The sequence below is a fragment of the Apodemus sylvaticus genome, chromosome 8 (assembly GCF_947179515.1).
Source record: "Apodemus sylvaticus chromosome 8, mApoSyl1.1, whole genome shotgun sequence".
Taxonomy (NCBI): Eukaryota; Metazoa; Chordata; class Mammalia; order Rodentia; family Muridae; genus Apodemus; species Apodemus sylvaticus.
Window position 1 is genome coordinate 84,141,366 of NC_067479.1, and position 27,283 is coordinate 84,168,648.

The following is a 27,283-nucleotide window of genomic DNA, read 5'->3' on the forward strand; positions in this document are numbered from 1 at the left end:
CCTCTGCTTCAGGAACCGAGGGACAGAGTGGCCAGTGAGAAGCATGGGACTTGGGAGGACATTCACCCTGCATTTTTTCAAATATCAGAAAGCAGAGTCTCAGGCCCTGGTGGGGATACACACTCAAGTAACCCAGCCTTCCATACCTCCAGACAGTGGTTCTCTGCTGGGGAGAGGGCATAGAGTAGGAGACAGGGAACTTGAACAGGTCACAGCTGTTGGAACAGAGGTAGTTTCCTGCGGGGACAGTGCCACACAGGGAAAGGCACCCAGCCCAGACTCGGGAGGGCTGACTGGTGGCTATGGAAAGGTGATAGCAGGTAGCCCCTGAGAAAATAAAGGCGGGTCACGAAGCATAGCATGAATTCATAGCATGAATACGGTGGAGACTCATAGAGACTAGCACCTGGGGCCTGGGTTTCAAAACTGGAAATCTGGGCTCAACAGGTAAAGGCACTTGCTGTGGAGCCTGATGCCCTGAGTTTGATCCCCAGAACACACATAACAAACGGCAGAGATATCTGTGTCTACTAAGTTGTCCTCTGACTTCCCCAAGTACAGTGTGGTTGTCCCCCCCCACCACCAGATAAGCGGGTTTGTTTGTTTGTCTGAAGCAGGAACTTGTTATTCAAACATGGAGAGCAGATGGGCAGAGCTGAGACCAAACTTCAGGTGCCCCTCGTCCCCAAAGAGAGGTCGTCTTTGCTGGAGACATCTCCCAGAACAATCTGCCCTACCTGCCCACTGTCTTCCCAGACAGTAACCTTGGCTTCAGAAACTTCCCAAGCAATCCTGCCCTTGCCAGGCCCATTCTAGGACGAGGTGACCCCCAAGCAGGCATTTTTCTTTTTAGTCCTCCTGAACAGTTCCATGGTGACTCTTCTTGGGTCTCACAAGAAGGCAGAGAGGCAGCTGGGATACAGTATGTGCCGGTTTCTCCATTTCTGGCTTCCCCTCCTCCTCAGATTGCAGACTCCCTGTAGGTCAGAGCCTCCGAGACCGCCAACAGATTTTGTGGGTGTCTTCCCTATCAGATTCAGAACTGCCAGAGGGCAGTGTGAGGGACAGGAATGCAAGCCTGGGCAGGCGTTTTCTGCCACCTCATAGTTGTTTGAACTTGGGGAAAATTGCTCTCTTCTGCTTCTTCATTTGTAAAATGAAGTTAATAACACGTTAGGATTAAAAGGCATAGATAAAAGAGATCTTAAGGCTTTTTAACGCAGTGCATGCTGGTTAATGTAAAAAACTCACAGCCCCACAGTGTAGAAAACAAGTGCAGTGTGAGTAGTGCCCAGCCACGGAGGAGACGTCTATAACATGACCCCTCCCCCAAGGCTCAGGGAACATCACGGAAAAGGGGGCAGAAAGACTGTAAGAGCCAGAGGTCAGGGGGAACAGCGGCAAACGGCATCTTTTGGATGGACACAACAGGACCAGAACACTCATGAATTCCGCCACGGTGCAAGATCCATCCAGCCAACCTTCCAGCATGGGTGGGGGATGGGCTCACCAGCCCCGCTACGGAGCTGTTGACTGAAAAGGAGGTAGAGTCAGTTTTCTTTAAAGGTGTGGCCCTGGTAGGTCCTCCGCCCTGCTCCAATGCTCCCGCTCCCGCCGCCACCCATTTGTACAAACTGAACTTAATGGCTTATTTTTTTAAAAAAACGAGGATATGAAGTTGGAGGTGGGAGTGAGGTCTGGGAAGAGTCAGGGGGTTGGAAGGGGGAAAATATAGTCACAGTTGTTAAATGCATGCACGGGATTCTCAAAGAACTAATAAAATATTACTTCTTGTTTTGTTTTATTTTTGTTTTGAAGTTCCAGGAGCTAGAGGCTCAGCAACCACGGGCGTCCACTGCTCGGGTAGAGGACCTGAGTTCAGGTTCCAGTACACACACCAGGCAGCTCAAAGCCACCTGGAACTTAAGTGCCAAGAGACGTGATACCCTCTTCTGGCCTTCTCAAGTACCTGCACACATATGTGCATACCTGCATACAGACACACACACACATGATTTAACATTAGAAAAGAAATCTTGAGAGAGAGAGAGGGGTGGGGGAAAGAGAGGGAGAGGGAGAGGGAGAGGGAGAGGGAGAGAGAGGATGCCACTGAAAGGCGTCCTGCAATAGGACAGACGCCATTCTTGCTCCCTGGAGGCAGGGCCATTTGTCAGTCCCAGCTGCACCAGAAGTGCCCTACCTAACCTAGTACAGAGTGGGTGACCAGTTAACAGTGGCAGCAGAGCAGTGAGTGCAAAGATACTGAGGGAGAGTAGGGTGCTCTCTCAGCCTAGGGCCGGAAGGCTTCTGAAGGCAGCAGAACTAGAGGCTGCTGGGAGGCGCAGCACCATTGACTTCCACTGAACCTATTGACCTCACTCCTCTGGAACCCTGCCCCGGGCTAGGGCTAATTCAGTGGCTTCGGTGGAGGGCTGTGCCATCCTGAGTGCCCAGTGACTTCAGAGCCCAAGGGCCAGCTCACTGCTTCCTCGTCCCCAATCTCTCCCTCACTCCTGCAGCCTTCCCTTTCTCTGACTTCTCAGGAAGTTGGGGAGCCTGGCCAGGGCTCTGCTCTAACTGCTTTCCCCCCTCTCCTACTTCAGAAAGCTCCAGATTAAGTTCAGCCATAGGAAGGCCACAGCCCAGCCTTCTTCGGCATGTGTTGATAATCTGTCCCTGTCCCCTTCCGCTGTCCCTGAAAGCCACTCCCCAAGTCCCATCTCCGGGCGCATAGTGACTGGTGCTGTTGGGGACGAAGGGCTGTGCTGTTTCACACAGCAGCTGGCAGTCTGTGAAGCAACCTGATGCTAAATAAAAGGTGTTGCTGTTAGGATGCTGTTACCTTAAGGCCGAAGTCAAACCGGAAAGCCTTGGACCTATGCATCCCAGTGCTCTCAGCGTGGGTCGAGGGGAGGGTGCGAGGGAGTATAGGGAGAGAAGAAATAAACAGGCAGATGGGAAGGATTTCCAACTCAACCGTGCATTATTTGTGGGGTGTTGTTTCCAGGACCTCTCCGGGACATCCAAATCTCAGGGTTCCTTATAGAAATGGCACAGCAGCCTGGGGAGACAGCTCTGTGGGATGAAGTGCCGTAGTTGGATCACGGGTATGAACAACCACACCAGGCAAAAGACTCTTGTGTGTGTTTGTGTGCCTGTGCACGTGCGTGCTTGCTTTCTCATGAAAGCATGTATGTACGTATGTGTGTATGGGTGGGCCAGGACTTTTCCAGAGTAGTTCTCTTTCCACCCTGGTTTTGAGGCAGGGCCTCATTATTGTTGACATTGTCCTATGCATAAAGCTTCCATTTGATTCTCCTCTTTCTGACTCCAATCTCACTGCCAGGTTTTTTAGGCACCTCATGCGGCTTTTTAAGTGTGTGCTGGGGACCAAACTGCAGTCAGGGTCACTTGGCAAATGTTACCCGTGAGTCATCTTTCCAGCTCACAGATTTTAAACAGGGTGCTTACGCTCTGGCTGTGTTTTCTGCTTCCGAACTCCTTGAGTTGGGAAAGTTCTGATTCACCCAGCTGCAGATGTGAGGCCCATCCAGTGATGTCAGAACAATCAAAAACCCACTAGCCATCTTCTCATCGCAGCACATTGGCTGTGAACTGGCCAGGATCTGTGCTACCTGGGTTCAAAGCCATCTCCATTTCTCGTGTCTGCACAACTTGGTGCCTCAGACACCCGTCTGCTTCCTGCCCTGTTTGTGCTGCAAGGCAAAAGTGTTACTTTGTTTTATTGGGTGTTAAATCTGTAGAAAGGTGTCTGGAAGCTACCGAGGGGCAGACTTGGCCACACCACCCTCCCTGACCCGACCAGCCTTAATTGTCGAGTTGAGGCTTCTATCTGATGGGAGGCGTCACTGAGGAATGAATGGCCTAGATCAGATGGGCCTGTGGGCACAGCTGTGGGAGACTGTTGATTACAATTCATGAAGAAGAGTTCAGCCCAGTGTGAGCACACCATCCCTGGGTGGGTGGTCCTGGCCTCTAAGAAAAACTCAGCTAAGCATGGGACTAATGAGTCAGACATCAAGCCAGCAAAAGATGGTTTCTGTAGTTCCTGCCTCCAGGTTCTTGCACTGACTCCTCTTGATGATGGAAATATGTAAGCCAAATAGCTTTTCCTTAGGTTCCTTTGGGGTAGAATATGGTCACGGCATCAGATAAGTCAGAAGAACATCTTTGCCCTGCTCCTAGATGTTCTTGCTTGGTTTTTCTTCCTTGATCTCCACTTCAGCTCTATACCAATCCTTCTAACCTACTGACATCAGCCTGTCCCTACCTACCCCACACCCCCACCCTGCTCCCACCCCAAACACACCACACACCAAGAGGGCTTGTTCATGTGTTTTATTGTAAAAAAAAAAAAAAAGAAAAATGTTAAAATAAATTACATCTGCCTTCACCACCAGCACATGCATACAGCGTGGTCGGTGTGGCTCCAGGGCTGCGGACATCTCACAGGAGCTGGGCTCTTCTTCCTCCCAGCCTGAGGCTGCTGTGGCCTCTACAACCGCTTTGATAATGGTGGAGGTATGGAAACACACCTCTCAGTGTCATAACGTGGGGGCTCTGGCCCCCATATGCCCCTCGGCATCTATACATGGCGGGGGGAAGGGGCTGAGGCAGGTTATCAGCTGAGCCAGGAACTCCTTAACTCCTGTCCCGCACCCGAGACCTGCGGTTGTCCCTCCCTAGCTAGACCTTGGCTGACAAAGGACAAGGAGAGCTGGGAGGACACCAGAGTGCCTGACAGACAGACCTCCATTCCAACGGCAGGGACCCTGTTCCTTACTGGCTCTGGGTATAAAAACAAACAGTTCAATAAAAAAAAAATATTAATAACAGAAAGCATTTAGGCCAGAGTGGGCTGGTTGAAGGCTGAGCATCAGGGACTTAGACAGCAGTTAGTTCCCAGACCTCACTAGGAACTGGACCAGTAAGATTCACATTTTCTTTTCTCCCCAGCCCAAATGTGCACACGCATGCCCACTGGCACCTGCACACGCTAACACCATACAGTGGCTGGGGGCGGGGGGGGGGGGTTAGCTCAATTCACAGTTCTATGAGCCAAGAATGATTTGGCCTCGCTCCACAGGCCTTACTAAGAGAGGCAGTGAGGGAATCTATGAAACGAGACGGTGGGCTGGGAGTGTGGGTGCCTAGGCTTGCGCTGAGGGGCCTGCACCTCATTCCTGAGCTCCCTGACCACACCCAGAGCTTCCATCTCTCTCCTGCATCTTCAGGGCATAGGACACCTTTGGCCTGCTGTCGCTGTTCAGAGGGAGTCCGAGGTGGGCACGGCTCCACTGAGAGGACACACATAGCCCCTCCCCCACAGCCCCTGCCCTGAGGTTTGCAGTAAGGGGCTAGCTGGGCAGTGATGAGTAGGTGGGCAAGCGGGTCCTGCTACTGCTGGGGTGCTGAGGTGCCCCCAAACTCCATCATATCTGTGCCTTCCCAGAACACCCAAGAACCACGTGCCACCCCTGGGTCTTACAAGCTCCTCCTTCCAAATGCCTAGCTTAGTGCCAGGAACAAGGGCGTTCATTGTCCATTAACACTGGTGAACTCAGCTGAAGCTTCTGGCCTCAGAGAACCGTATGACAGTCAACCGAACAATGGGGAAAGACTCAAGCAGCAAACCCAGGACCTCCAGGGTGAGTGTTGCTGCCTACGTGCCTTTGGGTCGGCCTGCCGGGCAGGCCCAGGACAGCAGCCTCCCCACTGGGCCACAGAATGGAGGCCTGTCCTGGGCCAACACCACATCCCATGGAAGCAACCGACTGGAGAGGACAGAAGGAAAGGCAGGTCCCTGGCTCCCCATCTCATTTCCAGAGCCTTCTCCCTGGGGTCCGGTCATCACAGGACAGCCCTGGTAAGAGGAAGGCACTGGAAAGCAGGTGGGGAGCCAGGCCCACCTCACGTGCCCCTGGGGCTGTCTGCCTTGTTGTATTCGTTCATCAGCTGCTCGTAAGGCACGGAGAGCTCTGACTCAGTGCTGGTGAAGGTGGACTCGTCCGATGAAGGGAATTCGCCTGTGCTGTTCAAGGGCGCCTCAGCCATGGGCCCCTGTTGAGGCTGCTCCTTTGAGGTCAGGTTGTCCTCCACGGAAGACTTAGAGGTCTCCTCATCTGAGAGGCCGGTTTCCTCATTTTCAAAGGTAATGTTGGCGTTCTGGAAGATGAGCGGGTGGTAGTCCAGGGCTTCCCACGGCTCGCCCTCCTCACTGATACGGTCCAGTTGGTTACTAAACGCTTCGGAGGTTGGGTAGCCATCCTTGGGGGCCTGTGCCCCCGCCTCCTCACCAAGTGGCCTTGACACATGTCCTTTGTTTCTTAGAGTCTGAGATACCTCTTCCAGACTGGGCACTCGATTCTTGGAATAGACCACCAAAGGTGCCAGGGATGCAGGGATGGCGGGTAGCCCATCCCCTTGGGGCCCCAGCCCGTGTCCAGGTCCTGGGACCCTCTCCCCACCCCCGCTTGTTTTCATTGCCTTCTTCCCAATCTGCTTGATGAGGTCATTGTAGGTCTCCTCCTTTTTGGATAGGAAGCTGAAGATGTTCACGTCCTTGGAGGCTGTACTTCCGGCCATCTGCAGGGCCTTTCGGGAGTGTGGAGAGCTCTCAAAGGATTCCTTCCGCCTCCGCCGCCTCTTCTTAATGGCTTTGTGCACTTCCACAAACATGCTCACCTTCCAGTTGACAAAGAGGGACAGCCAAGCCAGCCCCAGGTAGATCCAAAGCTCCACAAAGTATCGGTAGAGGGCGTGGTAGTTGGCGCTGGGGTTCACACCTGTAAAGACAGGAAGTCCAGAGGGTCAGCAATGGCCAGAGCTGTGCCGGCTGATGTAACACCATTGCAGACGCAGCAAAACGTGTCAAAAAAAGGGCCTGGGAGTCAGGCATGGCGGTGTGTATCTTTAATCCCAGCATTTGGGAGACAGAGGCAGGTAGCTGTATGTCTGTGAGTTTTGAGGCTAGCCTGGTCTATGAAGTGAGTCTAGGACAGCCAGGACGGTAACACAGAGAAACCCTGTCTCAGGGAGGGAAGGACCTGGGAGATCGATCACTCGGGAGGTAAAAGTGCTTGTAAGACAAGGACTTGAGTTCCAGCATCAGAATTCACATAAGGGCTACAGTTAACGGTATGCCCTTAATGGTTTAAGAGCACTGGTTGTTCTCCCAGACTGACCCAGGTTCAATTCCCAGCACCAACATGGCTACTTATAACCAATTCAGTTCCAAGAGCTCTGATACCCTCTTTGTGACACCAGGCACACATGTGGCATACAGATATACATCCAGGCAAAACACCCATACACACACACACACACACACACACACACACACACACACACACGGAGGCCTAGACTGTCCTTGCCTGTCTTTCTGAAGGACTGTGATTTCATCCCAGCCCATCTCTGAGCTTCAGTTTCTCCAACTGCAAAATGTCAGACCCGAGACCACTTAGGGGGTGAGGGGAGTTCAAGGGGGCTCTTTGGGGGCAACTGTGGAATAACCAGCTCACGAGTGTGAATCTTTCTGCTCCGTTCTGTTCCTCCCAGTTAGTGAGTGCATCATGGCACAGTTAAAAACGGAGCAGAAAGTCGACATTGGGGGTGCTGGCAGCCTCGGCCCTGGGGAGGGACTAACAGATTTACTGTGAATGATGCCGTGGTTGGGTCGAGATGACCCAGGAAGCACTGACCTGGCAAGAACCACTCTGAACTGTCTTTACCCTCCTCCAAGGCGGAGCCTGCCTCCCTGTCTCAGCCCTCTTCAGCGTAGCCCTCTCTTTGACTGACTGTCCTCGGGAGCTCCACCGCTCTGCGTGCCCCTCTGTGACAACACACTCCAGAGAGTCTTTCCCGCCTTCACCCCACAGCTCCAGAGGTTCTTCTCCCTTCTAGAATTAGGTACGATTTCCTTCCTGGTCAGGCAATACGGCTCAATGGGCTAAAGGTGCTTACTGCCACGCTTGAAGTCCTGAACCAACTCCTGAAGATTGTCCCCTGACCTCTACACATGCTAACTCCCAAACATACAAATAGATAAAATAATAAAATAATTTTTAAAAATACCCTTTGTAACTTTATCTGCATCCTGACTTCCACGGTGGGAAGGACCTGGAAGAGGAAACCTCCAGCCCTCATTACAGCCTTCCCCGGAGCCAGAGCCTCTGCCTTAGGAGGTGCCCTGCTCTGAAGCAATGGCAGCAATGATGTCACAGGCTCACGTGCCTGGTTTCTACCCTCAGCACCGGGGAATTGAGAGGGATTCAGTAGGCAGTATCCCATGTGGTGGTGGCTATTGTTACAGATGCTTAAGACAGGAGGATGGACCACTGGACTTCCTAATACCACAGGCTTCCCCTCAGCAGGCTCTGGGCCCCTGAGACTAAACAATGATGGGGTTGTGCCTCTAAATTTATATCCAGACAGCAGGCAGGCCCCACGAAGCTAGGGTCAGGAGTGTTCACTGAAGCAAGCGTCCTGTTCCCTCCACCCACTCGGCTGCCCCCTCACAGCATTCCACACAAAAAGGGGGCAGAGGCATGACCTCCACCTGCCCTCTGAGCAAAGCAGCTGGCGCCGTGACCTCTGCGAGCCGAGGTGCAGGTCAACAGGGAGGGCACAGGCTGACACTGGTCCAGAAGGGTTTCAAGATTAGGAACCAGGAGGCTGTGCAGGCCACAGGCACCAGACACTGAGCATGGGAGGCTGGGACAGGCACAAGCCTTCACACAAAGGGGACAAAGAACCTCTTCATTGCCTGTGGGGATTACGCAGAGGAGGAAAGCAGGGCTGAGGGGGCAGGGCAGTGGGGAGAAGGCATCCCTTGTCTGGTACTCTTCCTGTGTGTGTGTGTATGTGTGTGTGTGTGTGTGTAGATCTGGGAAAAGCTTCAGGGTGATTCCAAGTGACCTGAGAATGGGAATGGGAGAAGCAAGAGAGAGAGATCAAAGACTAGCCAGCATCTATCAGGTGCCCCAACAAGGCCTGTCTTGAATTGGAACGAGACATGGCAGAGGTCAGAGGAAGGAAGCAGGGACTCACCGGCCACGAAGTCCCCAAAGCCAATGGTGGAGATGGTGATGAAGGAATAGTAGAGGCCCTCAATGTAGTTCCATTCTTCCGTCACCATGAACACAAAAGGCGGGATCACCAGGTGGACCAGGACGCCCCACACGATGAAGATGGCCGTACACGTGATCTGAGCCTTCCTCTAGCAGGGTTGGTGAGAAAACAAGTCAGCTGTGGGAAGGGACTCCTACATCCCAACTGAGACACAGAGTGTCCCAGGGTGCTCCAGTGGATCCAGCAGGACAAGCGTCACCTGTCCCAACACCTCCCCTCCGCTGTCATGGTGCCCCCAATCAATGCCCCCCTTATCTCTGTGTCTAGAGTTAGGAACATACCAGGCTCACTCCTCTCCTGGTAAGAAACTGGCCCAGCCTCTTCGCACGTCCCCCGAAGAACTTGCCCAGAGCGCTGATCCACGTCAGGCACAGTGGCACCCCGAACAGGCCATAGAAGACACAGAAGAGGCGCCCAGCGGGGGTCTTGGGAGCCACATTGCCATAACCTGAGAGGGAGGAGAGAGGGAGGCCAGGATCACAGCAAAGATTATGGAGCCACCACCTCCAACAACACACACACACACACACACACACACACACACAGCAGCAGCAGCAGCAGCTTGTGAGGGACACAGTCTTTAAGATAAACTGATCCGATTCTAGTAACATCGATATATGATCCCTCGATCAGATCATGCTCTGACCCTGGTCAGTTATACAGTTATTTCTACAGAGGGGGCTTTGTCCCCTCCATTATATTGGGAGTTCCCTGTGGGCAGGGACGAGGCCCACAGATACTCCACTGTCCATTGGGTACTGCTGTGCAAATGAAACAGAGATGCCTGCCCTCACTGGGTAGACACCCATAAGCAGTGTGGAGGACAGACTCCAAAGATGGCCACTCTGAATCCCTCTGCCCTCACCCAGGGCTCATGTCAGGGTGTAGTCTGTGAAGCTGAGTATCAGTGGCTTGGACTCCTGTAAGGTTCTGAGGAGAGAGGAAGTGGATCTGGTGTACTGAGGGTGTACTGAGGGTGTAAGGGGACTTACCGATGGTGGTGATGACTGTGGCTGCGAAAATCATCGCATTGGGCCAGTTCCAGTTGTTGAAAGTCTGGTTCCCGGTGATGGCCACACCCTGATCAGCAGCATCAGACACCACCTAAAAAATAAAAAGAACCAAAGGGAAGGTCAGAGAGAGATTTGTCAGTGACAGAGATGTAGCTCAGAGGGACTCCACCTTGCCTAGCATGCATACATACTCTAAACTCTATTCCCAGCATGGCATAAGCCTGGCACAGTGGCACACACTTGTAATGCCAACACTCAAGAGGAAACAGGAGTCGGCCAATGGTAGCACATGCCTTTAATCTCAGCTCTAGGGAGGGAGGGGCAGGTAAATTTGAGTTCCAGGCCACACTGGTCTACAGTGTAAGTTCCAAGACAGCCAGGGCTATACAAAGAAACCCTATCTCAAACACCAAACCAAAACCCAACAAGGAGGGAAAAAAGCATGGGGAGGGGAATCAGGATCCTGCTTCAAGGCCAGCCAGGGTTACTTGAGACCCTGCCCCAAACTAATAGCAGCAGCAACACATTCCTCATTTGACCACCAGGATACCAAGGTGGCTAGCAGTGTCTTTACTATATAGCTGAAACATTTTACAGAGAGGACCAGGGAGGTTGAATGATCTACCCAGGTCCACACAGCTAGGGAGATATATGAACCAGGCACCTGGTTTGAAATTTTGACAGAAACCACCCAGAGCTGAGAAAGCTTGTACCACAGGCTTCTGAGGAGGGAGCTTTTCCAAAAAGTTTCCAGGTGGTGCTGGTTCAGGGCCTGAACTCCAAGAGCTATGAGACTATTCCATGTCTCTAAGAGGGCAGACGCAATACAGATACCTCCAATGTCCCCTATACGTTAGCCCTCCACAGCCTGAGAAGGGGCTTTCAACCATGTTCACTGGGGGATGACCACTGAGGTCACCTCAGCATCCTCGAGGCCAAGGATATGTATCAGGACACGTAAACGAGCTAAACCATCCTTTCCTGATCCTGTCCCTCATGGTGACAGGCTCCCCCTTCCCTGAGTTCCTTCTTCTCTCTGCCCTGGGCTGAGCAACTGTTGGGACGGAGACAGAACAACAGGTGATAAGTATACTTCAAAGTGATTAAAACTTACCGGGTCTCCACAGTTTCCAACTGGTTGGAGGCCCCACGGCAGGCATTATCTGCTCCAGAAATTTCCCAGAAATACCAAACCTGGTTCTACAAACTCCTACCTGCCTCACTTACAAACATCAGCTCTGCCTACCTCTCAACTCATCTGACTGGAGGAGCAATATCAGAGCTATGCCGAGAGCGGCCAGAGAGGCCCGTGAGGGGCTCTGAATCTGGGGTTCAAGTTCCGTCATTCCAGGTCAGCCCCGGGATGACCCATCAGCCTAGAGAGCAGGAACCCAGCCAAATTTCCTATAAAATCCAAGCCAAGGATAGCGGGGAACAGAGTGGAAAGAGAGACGGGGTGGAGAAGCCATCATTTCTAAGCCACCCGAAGCATGACTGAGGTTTGGAGGGAAGGAGGGAACGCATGGATGGTTCCGAAGGAATGCACAGTTTGCAGAAGCAGCAGAGGCTGTGTAAATGGAGCTGCATACTTTGGCGAAGAATTTTCCATGATGACATGCCCGCCCGACACCCCATCAGACCACAGGCCGCTCGCTGCCCTACCTCCCACTGCCATTCCCAAACCTAGGAGAGCATGGAACGCAGGATATCTTACATATTCTACGGGTAAGAGCATCTTAGATGCTGCAGACCAGCAGGAACACCCAACAGCTTCTTCCTTCAATTCTAGGAGACTGAGCCTACTTGCTAGGAAATGGCACTGGCACCAAGCCACACCTCAGCCCCTATTTAGCCTTTAAAAATCTGTCTGGAGCAGGAGAATGAGGAAAGTCTAGAGCCCTGAGTGTTGACATTAAACAGAGGGGAGAAAAAGCAGAACCATTTTAGTCCCCACCTGTTATCAGATAGAAATCTTAAGCCGACAACCTGAAATGAAACAGTGTATGCAAGAATGGGGGTGTGGCTCGATTGTAGAGAGCACACCCAGCACAGGTGAGGCCCAGGGTGGCACACTTGCAAGCCCAGAACTTGGAAGGTGGAAGCAGGAGGGTTCAGAGTTCAAGGCCAGCCTGGGTAGAGAGGCTCTGTCTCTGAATAAGGAGCTGGAGAGACAGCTCAGAGGTTAACAGCGTGTGTTCTGTTACTCTTTGAGGTTCCAAGTTTGGTCCCTAGCCCCTATATGAAGCTGCTAACAACTGCGTGTAATACCAGCTTCAGGGAGAGCCAATGCTTCTGGTCTCCAGGGCATCTTCATGTGTATGCACGTACCCAAATGCATAAGATAGATAGATAGATAGATAGATAGATAGATAGATAGATAGATAGATAGAAAGATGGAGATATAGATAGATAGATGATAGATGGATGGATAGATAGATAGGCTGGGTATGGTGGCCCAAGGTTTTAATCTCAGAGCTCAGGAGAAACAGGGAAGCAGATCTCTGAGCTTTGAGGCCAGCACGGTCTATATGGTAAGTTCCAGGCCAACTAGAGCTAGACAGTGGGACCCTCATCTTGAGCAAATAAAAAACCAAAATCAAATAAACAATTATGCCAGATCTAAAATGGCACTGGCTTACCACCTCTGATCATTCTCACTGAAATCCCGAGGAACAAAAAGATGTCAGAGAGAAGCAGCCTGTGTGTTTTCAAAAAGTAAAACGGTAAAACTGTAGAGATTTTGTTTTGAAAGTCTAAGGAACCAGGCTAGACTCCTGTTTTCGTTTCCTGAAAGCTGGGCTTACAGTTGTGCACCACCAAGTCTGACTTTTGAAACCTTCCAAATGGGGAGACCTGAACATTTGGAATGAGTCGAATACATTTCCTTCACTGAAGGGCCACAAAGCTTCATGTCATGTCGAAAGCACTCAACCTGAGTTAACAAGGCGGCTGCAGGAAGCCTTCAGCACACTCTCACGGACAAGACAGAAAAGTGTCTGGGGTCCATTCAAACGCAGCTCAACATCTCTAAACAGTATCCTCATTGCCAATCCAGACAGAGGTCTCCACGGTCATGCCCAAGGCCTAGCCTTTACAATGTCTTCTTTCATTTACTCAATGGTACACACTCAGATGATTAAGAGCCTACCACTACGAGAACACAAGATGCAAATTTAAGAATCAGTGCAGAAGGATAACTACAACACCACAATGGGGAAACATGGTGAGAATCTACACAAAATGAATGTCTTTTTAATCTTCAAGTCTTCAAATTTTGAATCAGAAAAGTGGTGGGGGGAGGGGGCGGTGTGTGTGTGGGGAACTGGTGAGAGAGATGGTCCAGCGAGTCCAGTGCTTGCCAGGACCTGAGTTCAGGTTCCTGGAACTCACATAAACTGAGTGGGGCAGTATAGAGCAAGGAGACAGGTGGGTCCGTGGGGTGTGTTCCAATCTAGCTGAAGCAGTAAGCTGCGGGTCCACTGATTGATCCTGTCTCAATCAATAGAGGAAGACACTCAGTGTGGACCTCTGGCTTCTACAGGTACATTCATATACCTACTCAACACACACACACACACACACACACACACACACACACACACGAGAAAGAAAAAAGGAAAAAAAAAATCAAGATAGGACAAAGGGGAGAGTTCTTGGATTCCACTGGCCATAGATCAACAAACACGGGTAAAAAAGTAAACCCCAGGGTGAGTTATCAGTCCAGAGCTGGAGATGCCAAGTCCATTGTGCTTCAAGGTCAGGCCACGAGTCACAGACTGTTCCAACTCTGTGTCAGACTATACGCGTCATGCTAATCAATGAGCCGAGGGCCAGGAAGACCCATCAGGGAAGCATTTGAGGATAGCATCGGCCACTGCAGATCCTCGTAATGAGAATCCGTTAGGACGGGGTGAGCACTGCCCATCAGGAGATGATATGGGGCACACAGAACAGGAGACCTTACTTGGGACCAGTTGTAGTTTCTGGAAAGTCAGGAGATTGTGTTTACAGGGACACTCTGTGTCAGACGGGGAGTACGGTTGTGAACACACAGAATCTGTCTTCTCACAAGTTTTCTTTCATGGTTAACAAGAGGACAATACTGACGTAAAGTGGATGGCAGACCAAAGGCGCTAAATGCTGGTAGCGATCACAGGACAGCCCTACCCATAATGCTTCACTGCTCCTCTGGAGTCAGGCTGACTCAAAGGCCACATGTGATTCAGAAATCAGTCAGAAAGGACTAAACATTCCCCCTGACACAAAAGCTGAAAACTCAGGACAGCACAGAGGATGGCAATGCCGGGCTTCCTGCCCTCACCCCACTGGTGCCAGTGTCCTCCGAGGCTTGCAGCCTCACCCTCTCTCTCCCGGGCTTATCAGGAGCCGCCGCTCCGCCGCTCACCTGCTTTCCCCGTGACTTGCGTGAGTTCTCCTGAGTCACCCATCAAGGACAGATAACTATAGAGAGCGTTCACTCTCCTAAGAGCCCCTAACCCCATAAGACACCAGGGAGCCCTGCAATGGTAGAAAGGCACGGTATCCTAAAAGGCAACAGGGGTAGTGGACAATCACAGCTCCCCAGGGCCCCTCACTGTTTCTTCCCCTGCCCACCATCCCCAAAGACGGCTGCTGGCTTGGGGTCTCTGCATAGCTCCTCACCAAACCTGGAACACGGATGGGAATAAGGAGGGCGATGACCACAGGACGGGACACCAAGAGTGCCGCTGTGGCTGGACACCCCCTTGCTTGACCTTTGACACAGCCAGCACCTGCCTGGCTCTTCCTGATTCTGCCAGGTATCACTTGGCAAGGAGCTGAGATCTGAGTGGGAACTCGGAGGGAGCCAGCGAGTCTTTCTTTTTCCCATTGCGTGGCGCCATGGTGGAGATGCACAGCTAGCTGGCCATGGTTGGGATCCCGCAGGGTGAGGAAGAGGCCTGAATCAGTCTCCCAGAACAAAAGAGCTGACCCAGGATGGGGGCCATCCCCGGGTCAAGGGAGGGCTGTGGAGGAGGCAGGCAAACCCTGTTAGACAAGGCGTCCTGTTCTCAGGGTTAGAGAAACAGCTCTCACGGGAGGAGGTGGCCCCTGTTCATTTGCAGTATTCTTTAACTTGGCTCCTAAACTCACAAGAGACAATATTTTCATTTTCCTCCTAAGCTTGGAGGGTGATGGAGAGAGGGAGCCCAGCCTGCACAATCCGGGCCAGGCTCCTGTTTGGGGACGGAATCGAGTTCCCCGCTTGTCACCTTCATCATAAAGCCAGCGTGATTTATTGAGGTCTTCCTACGTGCCAAGGGTTTTGCTCAGCATTTTACGTGCCTTTTAGCTCATTTAATGAGGACAGGATTCTGCTGGGAAGACACTATCATTTTTTCCACGTTGCAAATGAGAGTCTGAGGCTGAAATAGCAAAGAAGTAGCCAGAGGTCGTGGTACGAAAAGCTACAAGGCTGGGACTAGAACCCAGGGCCACCCGGGTCCAAACCGTGGTGATCCTGTCCCCTTTCCCCACAGAGGCCACAGGAAGGAGACCTGTGCACACTTCCACCCTTTCCCACCAGCTGAGAAAACAGTGCCCGAACACCAGTCCAGCCATTCCCACCCAGTCCTCCAGTGAGCCAACATCCACACCCCCACTCTAACCTGCAGACACCAGCCATCCACACCGTCAGTCAGGTAGGCCTTCTTTCCATGGTGTGGGGTAAACTGGCCAAGGCACGAGCCTATCTGGGGGTCCCATCTAAGAAGCACCCATGCAGCTATTTGGTCTCTCCACAAATCCTGTGGCTTCCCAAACACAGCCCCTCCCCCATTCCTCTATTCCTGCCCCTGGAGAATTGCAGTCCTATGGTGCTCCAAGACCCAGAATCCTTGTGCTCTCACTGGCTGACTCTGTTCTGGAAAGTCGCCCCACCTGTCCACGGTGCTTGAGACCTCGAATACTGGAACCATTAATCAGTCTCCTTCCGGGGGCTCTTCCAGACACCACCTCCTAGCTGTGTAGCTGCTGAGATGATATTTGGGCACATATAATGATCAAAGTACTTATAACGCTTCCCTCACTGAATGGCTAGGACCTGTAAAGCAAGTACCATTCGCCTGGTTTAAAGATGAGAAAGCAGACTCCAGGCCAAGGCAGGGGGCAGAGCTGGGATGTGAAGTTGAGCAGGACCACAACGGCACAGAGGGAGAAGCGAGAACACTGCTTAAGCTGTTTAGTACAATGAAGTCAGGCTTAGAACACATCGCCTCAGGCAATCACAAAGGAAATGTTAAATGTCAACGGGAAAGAAGAGTCCCCTGTAAAAATAAACTCCAAGAAGAGACTTTGTGTTCCTGTAACTTAGGCCTCTGCCTCGCACAGCGCAGTAGCTGCTGCAGTGAAGCGCCTGTTAAGTGATGGGTACCCTAGCCTTAGCTCATGTGTCTTCAAACGCCTACACACCCCAACATCTTTGAGCATTATTCCAAAGTTGTTTTATTCTTTTACGATAGGGACTCACTGTGTGGCCCTGGCTGACCTGGGACTTCCTATATAGATAGACCAAGCTGGCTTCAACCGGATACAGAGCTCCACCTGGCCCTGCATCTCAGTGCTGGGACTAAGGGCTTGCTCCAGCATGTCTGGCTATCGGTGGCTTTTAAAACAGTTCTATCTGCAACAAAGTAGAGGCTTTTGTCCAGCAGAAACGGGGGAAGGGATGCAGACTCAGAAAGAGAGGGTGTCCAGGATAGGGCTGAGTTCTGGGTTTGGGAAAACCAATGACCTCCAGCCAAGGGACAGTGCACCCAGCCGAAGAGAAGGGAAGGAGCCAGGCTAGAGAGGGGATGAGGGTTAGGGGTCAGAGCATGCAATGGCTGCGCTGGGGGAATACCCATGGAGTGACCAGGTTGTCCTTCCTGCAGGAAGGACACCTGTCACCTCCGGAAACCCTCACAAAGGCAGTGGCTATATAGCGAGAACAGGAAAGGGAGTCTAGAAGACCATGCTGACTGATTGGCACTTCACTGACTCTTTGCCAAGCCCTCCTCTCCAAAGACACTCACCCCTAGTCACAGACAGTCCACTGTGGCACTGACAAACTGAGCCGTCTCAGATACAGGCTATCTGTACGCAGAACCAGATGGACCTACCTACCTGGGACTAAGAAGGACAGGGTCTCCCAAAGGTTAGCAATGAGGCTTGGGGAAAGTCCTTGGCTGGCCTTGGCCTGCATCTTCTGAACACAGGGCGAGCATCCAGGACCCACTGAGGGAAGGCCAAGCGTGCCTGCTATCAGCATGCTAGCTCCTCTGTCTTTGTCTGAATCAGGAGCACAGACACTGTAGATGGAGGAGATCCGAATAGAGATCTACTTGCCCACAGGGACAGGAGGGAGTGGCAAATCCTGGACAGGACTAGAAGTTCACAGGGAGGGCCAGTGAGAAGAAGTGACAACCATGTCTTTCTCTTCCTATACAGCCTCTTAGCACTTGGCTTCCTCAGACCACATGGAGAAAGCACTATGTCTCTATAGTTAGGTGCCATAGGCGGGAAGAAACTTGGGCACAGAAAGTGCCCTTACCCTGCCCCCCTACCCCAGAAGGAAGCCTTCTCTTTCCCTGCCTACAGTTCTGAGCCATCCTTATCTGTTTGCCATCTATCTAAGCAATAGATGCATCTAACTAAGCGGGGTGTTCGGGGGCACAGGTGTCAGCGTTGCATTCCCCAGGTGAGGTCAAGGCCAGGAGGGGAAAGAACTTAATTCCTAACCCTCCCCACCCCCTGCTGTCTCAGGCTTCACAGTCATCAAAAGTCTGCCTGACGCTGGCCTCACAGCCACTTGCTGTCCATGACCATATGGACTCTAACACGATCCCCTCCCAGGTGGGAAACCAAGGGTGCATGAAGACCCCGAGATGGGTTCTCTGCACTAAAGTTAACAGCTAGATACACGTCAGGTAAACATTTGTAGTTTGGGCCTGAGTACAGCAACTGTCAAGTTATTTCAAGTCACAGACAGGCATATGTCAAAGGAGGGAGACCCCAAGCCATCCCTCATACACCAAAGCAACTTAGGAATCAGGGTGGGTAACGAGGGGGGATGGGGAATGCTGGTGTGCCCAGCTGATCAACTGGCCCTCATTCAATCCGGTGATTCCCCACTGGACATATAAAAATATTGTGGAACCGGGTGGTGGTGGCGCACGCCTGTAATCCCAGCACTCTGGGAGGCAGAAGCAGGTAGATTTCTGAGTTCAAGGCCAGCCTGGTCTACAGAGTGAGTTCCAGGACAGTCGAGGCTATACAGAGAAACCCTATCTCGGTATAGAACCAAATCCAAAAAAAAAAATCTTAGAAGGGCTAGAGATAGCTCAGTCAGTGAAGGCTTGGGGTGCAAGCATGGGACAGGACCTGGACTCATTCCATCTTCACCATCCATGTAAAAAGTCTTGCATGGTGACACAAGCTTGTGATCTCAGCACTAGGGAGATGGAGGCAGGAGCATTCAGGGGCTCACTGGAGAGCCAGCCTAGTTAACAGTGAGGCTGAGGGTACCAGTAAGACCAATCTCAAACAGTGAGGTCATCTTCTGAGAATGACCTCTGGCCAACACACACACACACACCATCTCCATTCCAAGCCAGCCTTTTGAACTATTTTATCAACGTTAACTTGGGGATGGGAAGAGGAGTTAGGCTTACTTATAAGATGAAATTAAGACTTTGATAAAACAGAGCCACTGTGAGAGAGGGACTCTCAAGCCCAGGCTGGACTGCCCAAGGAACCGTCTTTAAGTTTAAAATACCAAGCCCTGCAGACACATGTCCACAGATTTAAAAAAAACTTCCCCAAAAGGTGTCAGGTGGTGGTGGAGCACACCTTTAATCCTAGGCTCAGGAGGCAGACAGGAGGATTTCTGTGAGTTTGAGGCCAGCCTGCTATATAGATGAATCTCAGAACAGCCAGGGCTATACAGTGAAACCCTGTCTCCAAAACCAAACAAACAAATAATAAGTCCCTATGGTGATATACACCTGCAATCTTAACAATCCAGGAGATGCATGAGGAGAATCACAAGTTCAAGGCCAACCTGGGCTATACATCCAGACCCTAAGTCAAAAACAGACACCAAAGCAAACCAACAAGAAAACAGTTTCTCTCAAAGCAAAATGAAAAACAGAACAAAACAGAAAACATTAGCAGCTGCCTTTAGAGAGGGGTGGCATGGAACAGGAGCTGTGGGGCTCCAGCAGGGAGCACAGGGCAGGGATAAGGAATTCCTGGTATTTCTCCACTGCCTTCTCCCCAGCTCAGGGTGCCTGGGGTGAGGCTCAGAGGGCAGCCATAGTTCAGAGCAAGGTATAGGCAAGAGTCCATTAGTACTCACTCCCTCCTTGGGCCAGCTGGAGGCCCAGCTCACAGCAGCCTTGCCTCACCCAGAGAGAGGGCAGATGATGAATAGCATCCCCTTTGGGACAGATGATGGATGGCCCGGGGGAGGGCCACACCGTGCGTGTTTTCCTTCATCAGTGTACTTGGCTGTTAGAGCATACCAAGAACTGAGACTCTCCAGGAACCCTTGGCCTTTCTGCCCACGTCTTCTCTACAAAACAAGATCTGACCACAACCTCCTAAAATACCAGTTTTCCACTGCTCAGACCAGCACCTTTCCTCACCTACCCCTGCTCTTTTTAGCATGTTGAAAATATATTGCTTTCAGCATTGAAAATTATTGTGCCCTAGCCCAGCTCCCAGGTCAAGAGCCCCATCGCCAGGACCAGTTTGCCTGTCTTCCCCAACCCAGCTCCCACTAGAGGGGAGACCCCTTTCTTGTCTAGACTCATATTTTGTCCTTGAAGGAGTGTGTCCAGTGCCCACCCAGCCTACTGTCCCTTACCCACTGCAGAAGCAACCAGCCAGAGCACAGGTGAAAGGCTACACACACACACACACACACACACACACACACGCACGCGCACACGTATGTTTACGCAGACACACCACTTGCATGTGAAACCTGGCTGTACCTCCTAGGAAAGCTTTTAAATATCACTTTCCTATTCAGGCCCTGACTTTCTCTGGGGGGCTAAGACGAAGCTAAAGGCTCCCCCTTCCCTAGTTAAGGTACTGTCTAGGTCAAGAAGCCACAGAACAGTAATCTTCCTTTGTGGTTTCACTTTCTACAATTTCTGATTACCTATGGTCAGCCGTGGTCCAGAAGTATTCAACAGAAAATTCCAGAAGTAATTCATGAGCTCGGACTGACTTCTGAGTCACGTGGTAAAAAAATTCATGCTCTTTGCCACTTCCTGCCTGGGCCGTGAATCATCTCTTCTCATCCATCCAGTGTACCCACACTGTGTCCGCTACCTACCCATAACTCAGTCACCGTGTTATGTTACCATAGTGCTGGTATCATTGGTCCAAGAAATACACAGCTCCCCTTTTCTGGCATCTACTATTGCTGTCTTGGAAAACATCTGCACGGATTGTTAATGCTAACACGGATGAGTAGGTTAATTCTATAGTGCCCCTAATGTATGCCGAGAGTAAATGTGTCATTTTCCACCCTGCCCCTCAGGGGCTGCTCCAGTCTCTGGGTCTGTGGGTCTCATTGTGTGGCTACCATGATGTGTGTGTGTGTGTGTGCGTGTGCACACTCGTCTCTGTGACTGGATTTCCACTGGAGTGCTGGATGTGAAGCTGGGTTCTCCACATTTACTAACTAAATCATCCTCTCAATTTTCCAAACAGCTGCCCTGAACCCAAGAGATTAAGGTCTGTCCCCTCCTCCCTGCCACACCCTCCCAGTCAGCACTTTGTCTGTGAATGTCCTTTCACCCACCTTTGGGATTCCCCTGCCGCCCTCCCCGGTTGTCTCTCAGCAGCTTCTGTGGCTGCTCAGAGGCAGAGCCTGGGTCTCACGCTCTCTCCAACTCCCGGGAGCACACTTGTGCCAAAAAGGGAGCAGCGGGGGGTTTAGCAGTTCCTTCTGGGTTTCCGATTTTCACAGGCCTGGGAACCCAGTCCTCACTTGGAAGGAACAAAGAAAACAAGGCAGGTGGCCCTGTCCCATTGTTCTCCGCCTGGGAGATGGTCACCTGCCCGGTTCCCTGCAGCCAGCACTCCTCCCATGAATGCAATCTGGCAGGGACTGGCTGAGTCAGGAGTAGGGCGAAAGGCTGGAAACCAGCGAGGATGCTGGGGCACCTGGAGGGCTGGAGATCCCGGGGTATGTATGGATGCGGTCACAGAATATGGCTGCCTGCCCAAGAACTGGCCTTAGGGAACAGGAAAGGACCCTTCCCTCACAAACATGCACACCAGCTGACCCCTCTGGAGTGAAGCTCTTAGAATTTACCTATGGCCAACAGGACAAGAAAAGAGGGACATCTTTCACCTCCCTGCAGCACCTCGGAGCCCCAATTAACCACCGCTGCCCTTCCCCCAAGTGACCAAGTCCCTGCTCTGTGCTAGTATGATTCCTATCTGAGATGCTGGGCCTTGGGTTTGTGACTGCATCCCTTTCTACCACCAGAATGCACAACCCAAAGTGCCTGGCATCTCTCTGCTCTGACCAATGCCAAGAGGGTACCCTCCAGTGTATGAGAAGGAGGTCAGGGAATGGCTTCAGTTAGGCCTCACAGGCCTACCAGGCTGAGGATGTGCTTTACCGGCAGGAGAGGCTTCATTCCAAGGGTGGGCTAGGGCTCTGGGAAGAGCTCTGTGCTGATTGTATCTGTTCTAGACAAATAAGCAGGCCTTTGGGCCCTGTGCACTCACTCTCCTGTGTCAAACTGCGGGAGCTCGCATGTCAGTCAGCATCTCCCTCTCCTCCACACAGCAAGCAGGCACCAGTACTCTCAGGTCGTCATCCCTCTCCACAAGCCCTCTCTGCAGCACAAGCAAGCTGGTGGCAGAGCCATAAGAAGCCCAAGGGAAGCCGGGCTGTGGTGGCGCACGCCTGTAAATCCCAGCACTTGGGAGGCAGAGGCAGGCGGATTTCTGAGTTCGAGGCCAGCCTGGTCTACAGAGTGAGTTCCAGAACAGCCAGGGCTACACAGAGAAACCCTGTCTCGAAAAAAAAAAAAAACTCCCCCCCCCCCCCCAAAAAAAAGCCCAAGGGAGAGTAGAGTCCTTCTCCACAGAAAACCCTGATTCTCCAGTGTCAACCCTGGGACTGTGTTGGAGAATGTCACCTACAGCAGAGCAAGAACCGTACAGAGAACACTATAAAAGAGGGCCAAAGGCAGATGAATGCCAAAAAGTGCTGTATTCAGGTTGGTGCGTGACTGTTACACTCAGGGACTCACAGCCTCGATGGTTACCTATACAAGATCTGTCAGTAACTCCAGCATGGGTCAGGGAGGGGCTCATGAGGACCCATCCACCACTGGCTGAGGAGCTAGGCCGGCGATGCCTGCTAGGGAAGGAGGGATTATTTTTTGTTTTGTTTTGTTTTTTTGTTGTTTTTGGAGACAGGGTTTCTCTGTATAACCCTGGCTGTCCTGGAACTCACTCTGTAGACCAGGCTGGCCTCGAACTCAGAAATCTGCCTGCCTCTGCCTCCCAAGTGCTGGGATTATTTTTCTTAAGGACTGTGGTTCCCTGTGGGTTGCCCAGGTGCACACAGATAACACTAATTAGGGGGACATGATGGCAGGAGGGTCACATGTTGGGGGGAATCATGGAGCATGGGGGGGAGCTGCAGTGGATATAATCGAGAACACTGTTTGGAATTGTTGAAAGTTTTTTGTAGAGTTTAAAAAAAGACTCCAGGGAGACACACACCTTATCTAAATCTTGATTACATCTTTAGGGTACGTGCACACTTAGGCTCCCCACTTTATTCAATTCACAGTCTGACCTTGAGGAAAGATGGAAGGAGTGACCACAGGAAGCCACTGCTCAAGGTTTCTAAAAACAGCTTCTTGAGCAGGCTACAAAGGAGGTCACCGTGGGAACCGCTGACTGGCCATCTCCCCATCCACGGCAGGCAGCCTAGGACAGATCTGGCTCACCTGCACCTCAGCTGCCCCGCCACGTGCCGGCTTGCTCCCCAGCCTCTGTAGCCCAGGTCCTGCCCTGAACATGTATGTCTAGAAGTTCACTTCAAAGTCCCCAAGTGTCAAGTTTGGGTCCCTCCCTTGGGAGCAACTCAAGGGCAAAGATCCTGACTTTGGAGCAGGCATCCCAGGCCCTCGGCCCACAAATAGGGCCCCATGCCAGGTTTAATTATCCATATCTGTGAAACAGGAAGGCCATGGTTCCACTTGGGCTAGGGTAGGAATCATGGCGCTGGGCACACAGCATGTTCTGAAAGTGGGCACTGGGAAGATTGATGTGGCCATGGTTCTACACACAAATCAAAGGGTCTGAGAGAGGCCTCTGTTCTGAGGGCCTGTGGTGGCTGTATGAGATGCTGCCTCTGGCCATTGCCACCCTGAAGATTGGAGATGGGGACAGTGGCCCAAGCTCGGTGGATTTCCACTCGTGTTCCTATAGGCACCTGCCCATGACTCATGATCCTCCTTCAATCAAGTTTCATCTCTACCATCACCTTCTCCAGTCCTCCCTCCAGTCAGTCCTTCATCACACTTCATCACGCTGTTGGGCATCTGTTTCTCTGGCTCACTCTGGATATTGCTGAAATGGGTCAGAGCTGAGACAGCAGATGTCACTCACACTATTAAACCCAAAGCAGAGCCCACTGGATGGCATCCCAAATTAACCAATGAAAGCTGGGGTTTCTGGGACATCTGCCGGCCGAGGCATAACGTGAGTGCGGTCATGGCTTGGGGGGGGGGGGTGCATCACTAGTACAGGGGGTGGTACCTGTTTCCAGGCCCCCATGGCTTTCCCCCCTCTGCAGAGGTCCAGGCCCACTGAGTCAATTCCTGTGGACTTTGGAACTAGATTCCAAAGGAATGAGACTGGGTAGGGAGGGGCGGGCGGGGCCAAGCGAGGGATATCCCAGGTGGTTGAAAGTCCACAGGTCTCTTGGTGTGTGGCAGGACCTCAGTCTCTCCTGGAAGAGTTGAGGTAGCGCTCCCAGATTCCTATAGCATCCCAGATGTAGTAGCAGCCAGTCCTGTTCTGAGGACTCTTGCCTGGAAGGCTGTCCAAGCTCCTGCCTCCCTGGTAGGATGCCGGCTCCTAGCCCATCACACGCTACTTCCAAGTAATATCCACACCCTTGGAAGAATATGGTTGACTGTCCCGCTGTGCCTCTCATGGTGTCACGATGTAGCGAGCTTCCCTACCCCGCCTGCACATCCCTGCTTTCACCTGTAGCTGTCAGCCTGGATAATGACTAACAAAGTATCCATCCTTAAAGGCTGGGCTTCTGATGATAAGGGGTTATGAAGCAGCCCGTTGATTATAATTTGTTTAAAATGACCAGTGGTTAAACTGTAAACCTCTTCACTAATTAAAAAATAAAATAAAATAAAATAAGCCGGGTGTGGTGGCGCACGCCTGTAATTCCAGCACTTGGGAGGCAGAGGCAGGCGGATTTCTGAGTTAGAGGCCAGCCTGGTAAACAGAGTGAGTTGCAGGACAACCAGGACTACACAGAGAAACCCTGTCTCGAAAAACCAAAAAAAAGAAAAAGAAAAAAAGAAAAAGAAAAAACCATAAATTTAAAAAAAAAAAGCCGACAGGGGTGCTAGGTGGCCATATTACCTCCAGGAAACACTCTACCTGATTGCTTGTCTCCTTCTCACCCAAATCGGGCCTCCAGGACCTGGCTGAGAGGCTGTCATTCGTCCATGCTCCAAGCATGATCTTGCACCAACTTCTCCACAAAGCTCACTGCCGGCTCCTTCTGAGAGCCAACCACCTGTCACGAAACCCTTTCCTTATTGCCTGACTCTAACCTGACCCCATCCCCACCCCCCACCTCACCCCGGCTGTGGTCCAAGCCCATTTCCTCTACTTTAGTCACTGGCTGGAGACAGACAACAGCTGGCCTCCATCCTCTCTGGAATAAATTGTAGAAGAAACCGCCAGGAACTGGGCACAGGCATCTTGGCATGGACAGTACTCTGTGGGTCAGGAGGAGGGGCAGGGAGGAACGCTTTCTCTGCCTCAATGGCTCCTGAGACCCAGAGTCAACCGGCAAGAAGACTTGAGTCACAACGTGGGACCATGATACCCCACGGCCCCAAAACCATTGGATAAGATACAAGGATGAAGATCCTGAATAGGCCTCCTCCTCTCAAATCTCACCCTAGGGTTTCTGACTACAGGGAGGACATACAGCGGAACCCCAAACACGGGTGGGAAAGTGGCCCCACCACTCAGGCATGCGGCAACGCAGAGAGGCCACCCAGAATACTGGGTTCTGCTTTTCTACCCTGCATGAATAGTCTTCTGTCCACCGATCATCACAGGCCAAATACAGTGTGGGGTGTGGGCAGGGTAAGCAACGTGCCATTCAGTGCTGAGGTGATGATGGAAAACACAGCCAGGGCTCTTCCAGGACAGAAGGGCTGGGCTGAGGTAAGGGTTGTGGTGGGAGCTGAAGAAAGCTCCCACCCTCACTAACCTGGGACCAGGGACGAGCCGGGCAACAGGAAATGGAAACCTCTGCTGGCGGAGCACAAGAACCTTACCAGAGACAGAGGCCACTGCCAACACCAGGGGCCAGAAGTAAGCAGGACCCTGCCCAGCGCATACCCTGTCCCCTCTCCTTCTCCCAAGAGCTGTGGATGCTTTTGTTTTGTTATTTTTGTTTTTCCTAAACAAGGTCTCACTAGGTAGTGTAGACTGGCCCGAAATTCACTGGCCCCAAATTCTCTGATCTTCTTGCCTCCGCCTTCTAAGTGCATGCTGTGCTGTAAAGCAAGCACGTTCGTTCCCCCACCCCAGCATGGGCCACACGCATGTCATTCCAGCACTCAGGAGAAAGAGGCAGGAGGGCCGCAAGTTCAGGGACAGACGAGGCTACATAATAAGACCTTTTTCTTCAAGCAAAGAGCAAACAAGCAAACCCTCTGTAAGTTCCTAACCCCCTTCCCAGAACCCAGCAATCCCTCATGCTACCTACTGAGCGGAACATTCAGCAGACAGGTCTGTCCATGCCAACTACTACCTCGTCCTCCATACCTTCAGTTTCTTTGTTTATAAAATACACACCTTTAATGTCAGCACTCGGGAGACAGATCTCTAAGTTCAAGGCCAGCCTGGTCTACAGAGTGAGTTCCAGGACAACCAGGGCTATCTATCTACCTATCTATCTATCTATCTATCTATCTATCTATCTATCTATCTATACCCTGTCATGAAAAGCCATAAAGGGAAGGAAGGAGGAAGGGAGGGAGGGAGGGAGGGAAAGGGAGGGAAGGAGAGAAGGAGAAAAAGGGAGGGAGGGAGGGAGAGAGAGGAAGAGGGAAAGGAAGGGAGAGGGAGAGAGACAGAGAGAGAGAGAGACAGAGAGACAGAGAGAGAAATACTAAAGCTTCCCCACCAGCTCACAGGATAGAGTCCTCTCAGCATTATATCAAAAGTCCACAGGAAGCACGGAACCAGGCACAAACAAACTAGCATTCTACAGATGTTAGGGACTGTGGGGAAACTGGGCTGGGTGTTGTCATGGGTGACCAAAAGAAGAAGGAACAAATGTCATCGTATTCCCAAGTCACCTGAGGGACAAGCAGAGAAGCAGCTGTCGTCCTCCAGTGAGTTGTTTTCCAACAGAGCAGCAGGAAGGGCTTTCTTGGAATTGCCAGAGGGGCCATCTATCCTCACATCTGCTTAAGCAGAAGTCCCTGAGCTGGGACAGGAGTCACTTAAAACCTACCCTAGAGGCTGGAGAGATGGCTCAGGAAGGTAGCTGCATTTGCTGCTCTTCCAAAAGACCTGGGTTTGATTCCCAGCACTCGTGTGGCAGCTCACAACCATTTGTCAAGTGCAGTTCCAGGGAATCCAATCCCCTCTTAGGCTTTCTGGGGGACCAGGCACACAGGTGGTGCACAGACATACATGCAGGCAGGACATCATACACATAAAATATCAGCAATAATAAAACTAACAACCCAGCGTCAGACCTCACGACACATCCTGCCCTCTTCAGGGCCCTTGGCCCTCTCCATTCTAACACGAGGCTTCCAGTCAATCCCAGGGAAAAC

General features: G+C 51.8%; 1 protein-coding gene across 1 annotated transcript in view; it reads right to left on the reverse strand.

Moving 5' to 3' along the window:
- Nucleotides 1-4,344: 4,344 nt before the first annotated feature.
- Kcnk5 (potassium two pore domain channel subfamily K member 5) overlaps nucleotides 4,345-27,283 on the reverse strand; it is a 43,376-nt gene continuing 20,437 nt past the window's right edge. Inside the window, exons 2-5 of the mRNA XM_052189793.1 lie at nucleotides 10,143-10,254; nucleotides 9,432-9,598; nucleotides 9,070-9,238; nucleotides 4,345-6,806 (exon numbers count right to left, since the gene is read on the reverse strand). Of these exons, the coding sequence (XP_052045753.1) occupies nucleotides 5,932-6,806; nucleotides 9,070-9,238; nucleotides 9,432-9,598; nucleotides 10,143-10,254 (1,323 nt within the window). The 3' untranslated portion in view covers nucleotides 4,345-5,931. The remainder of the gene's footprint in view (nucleotides 6,807-9,069; nucleotides 9,239-9,431; nucleotides 9,599-10,142; nucleotides 10,255-27,283) is intronic.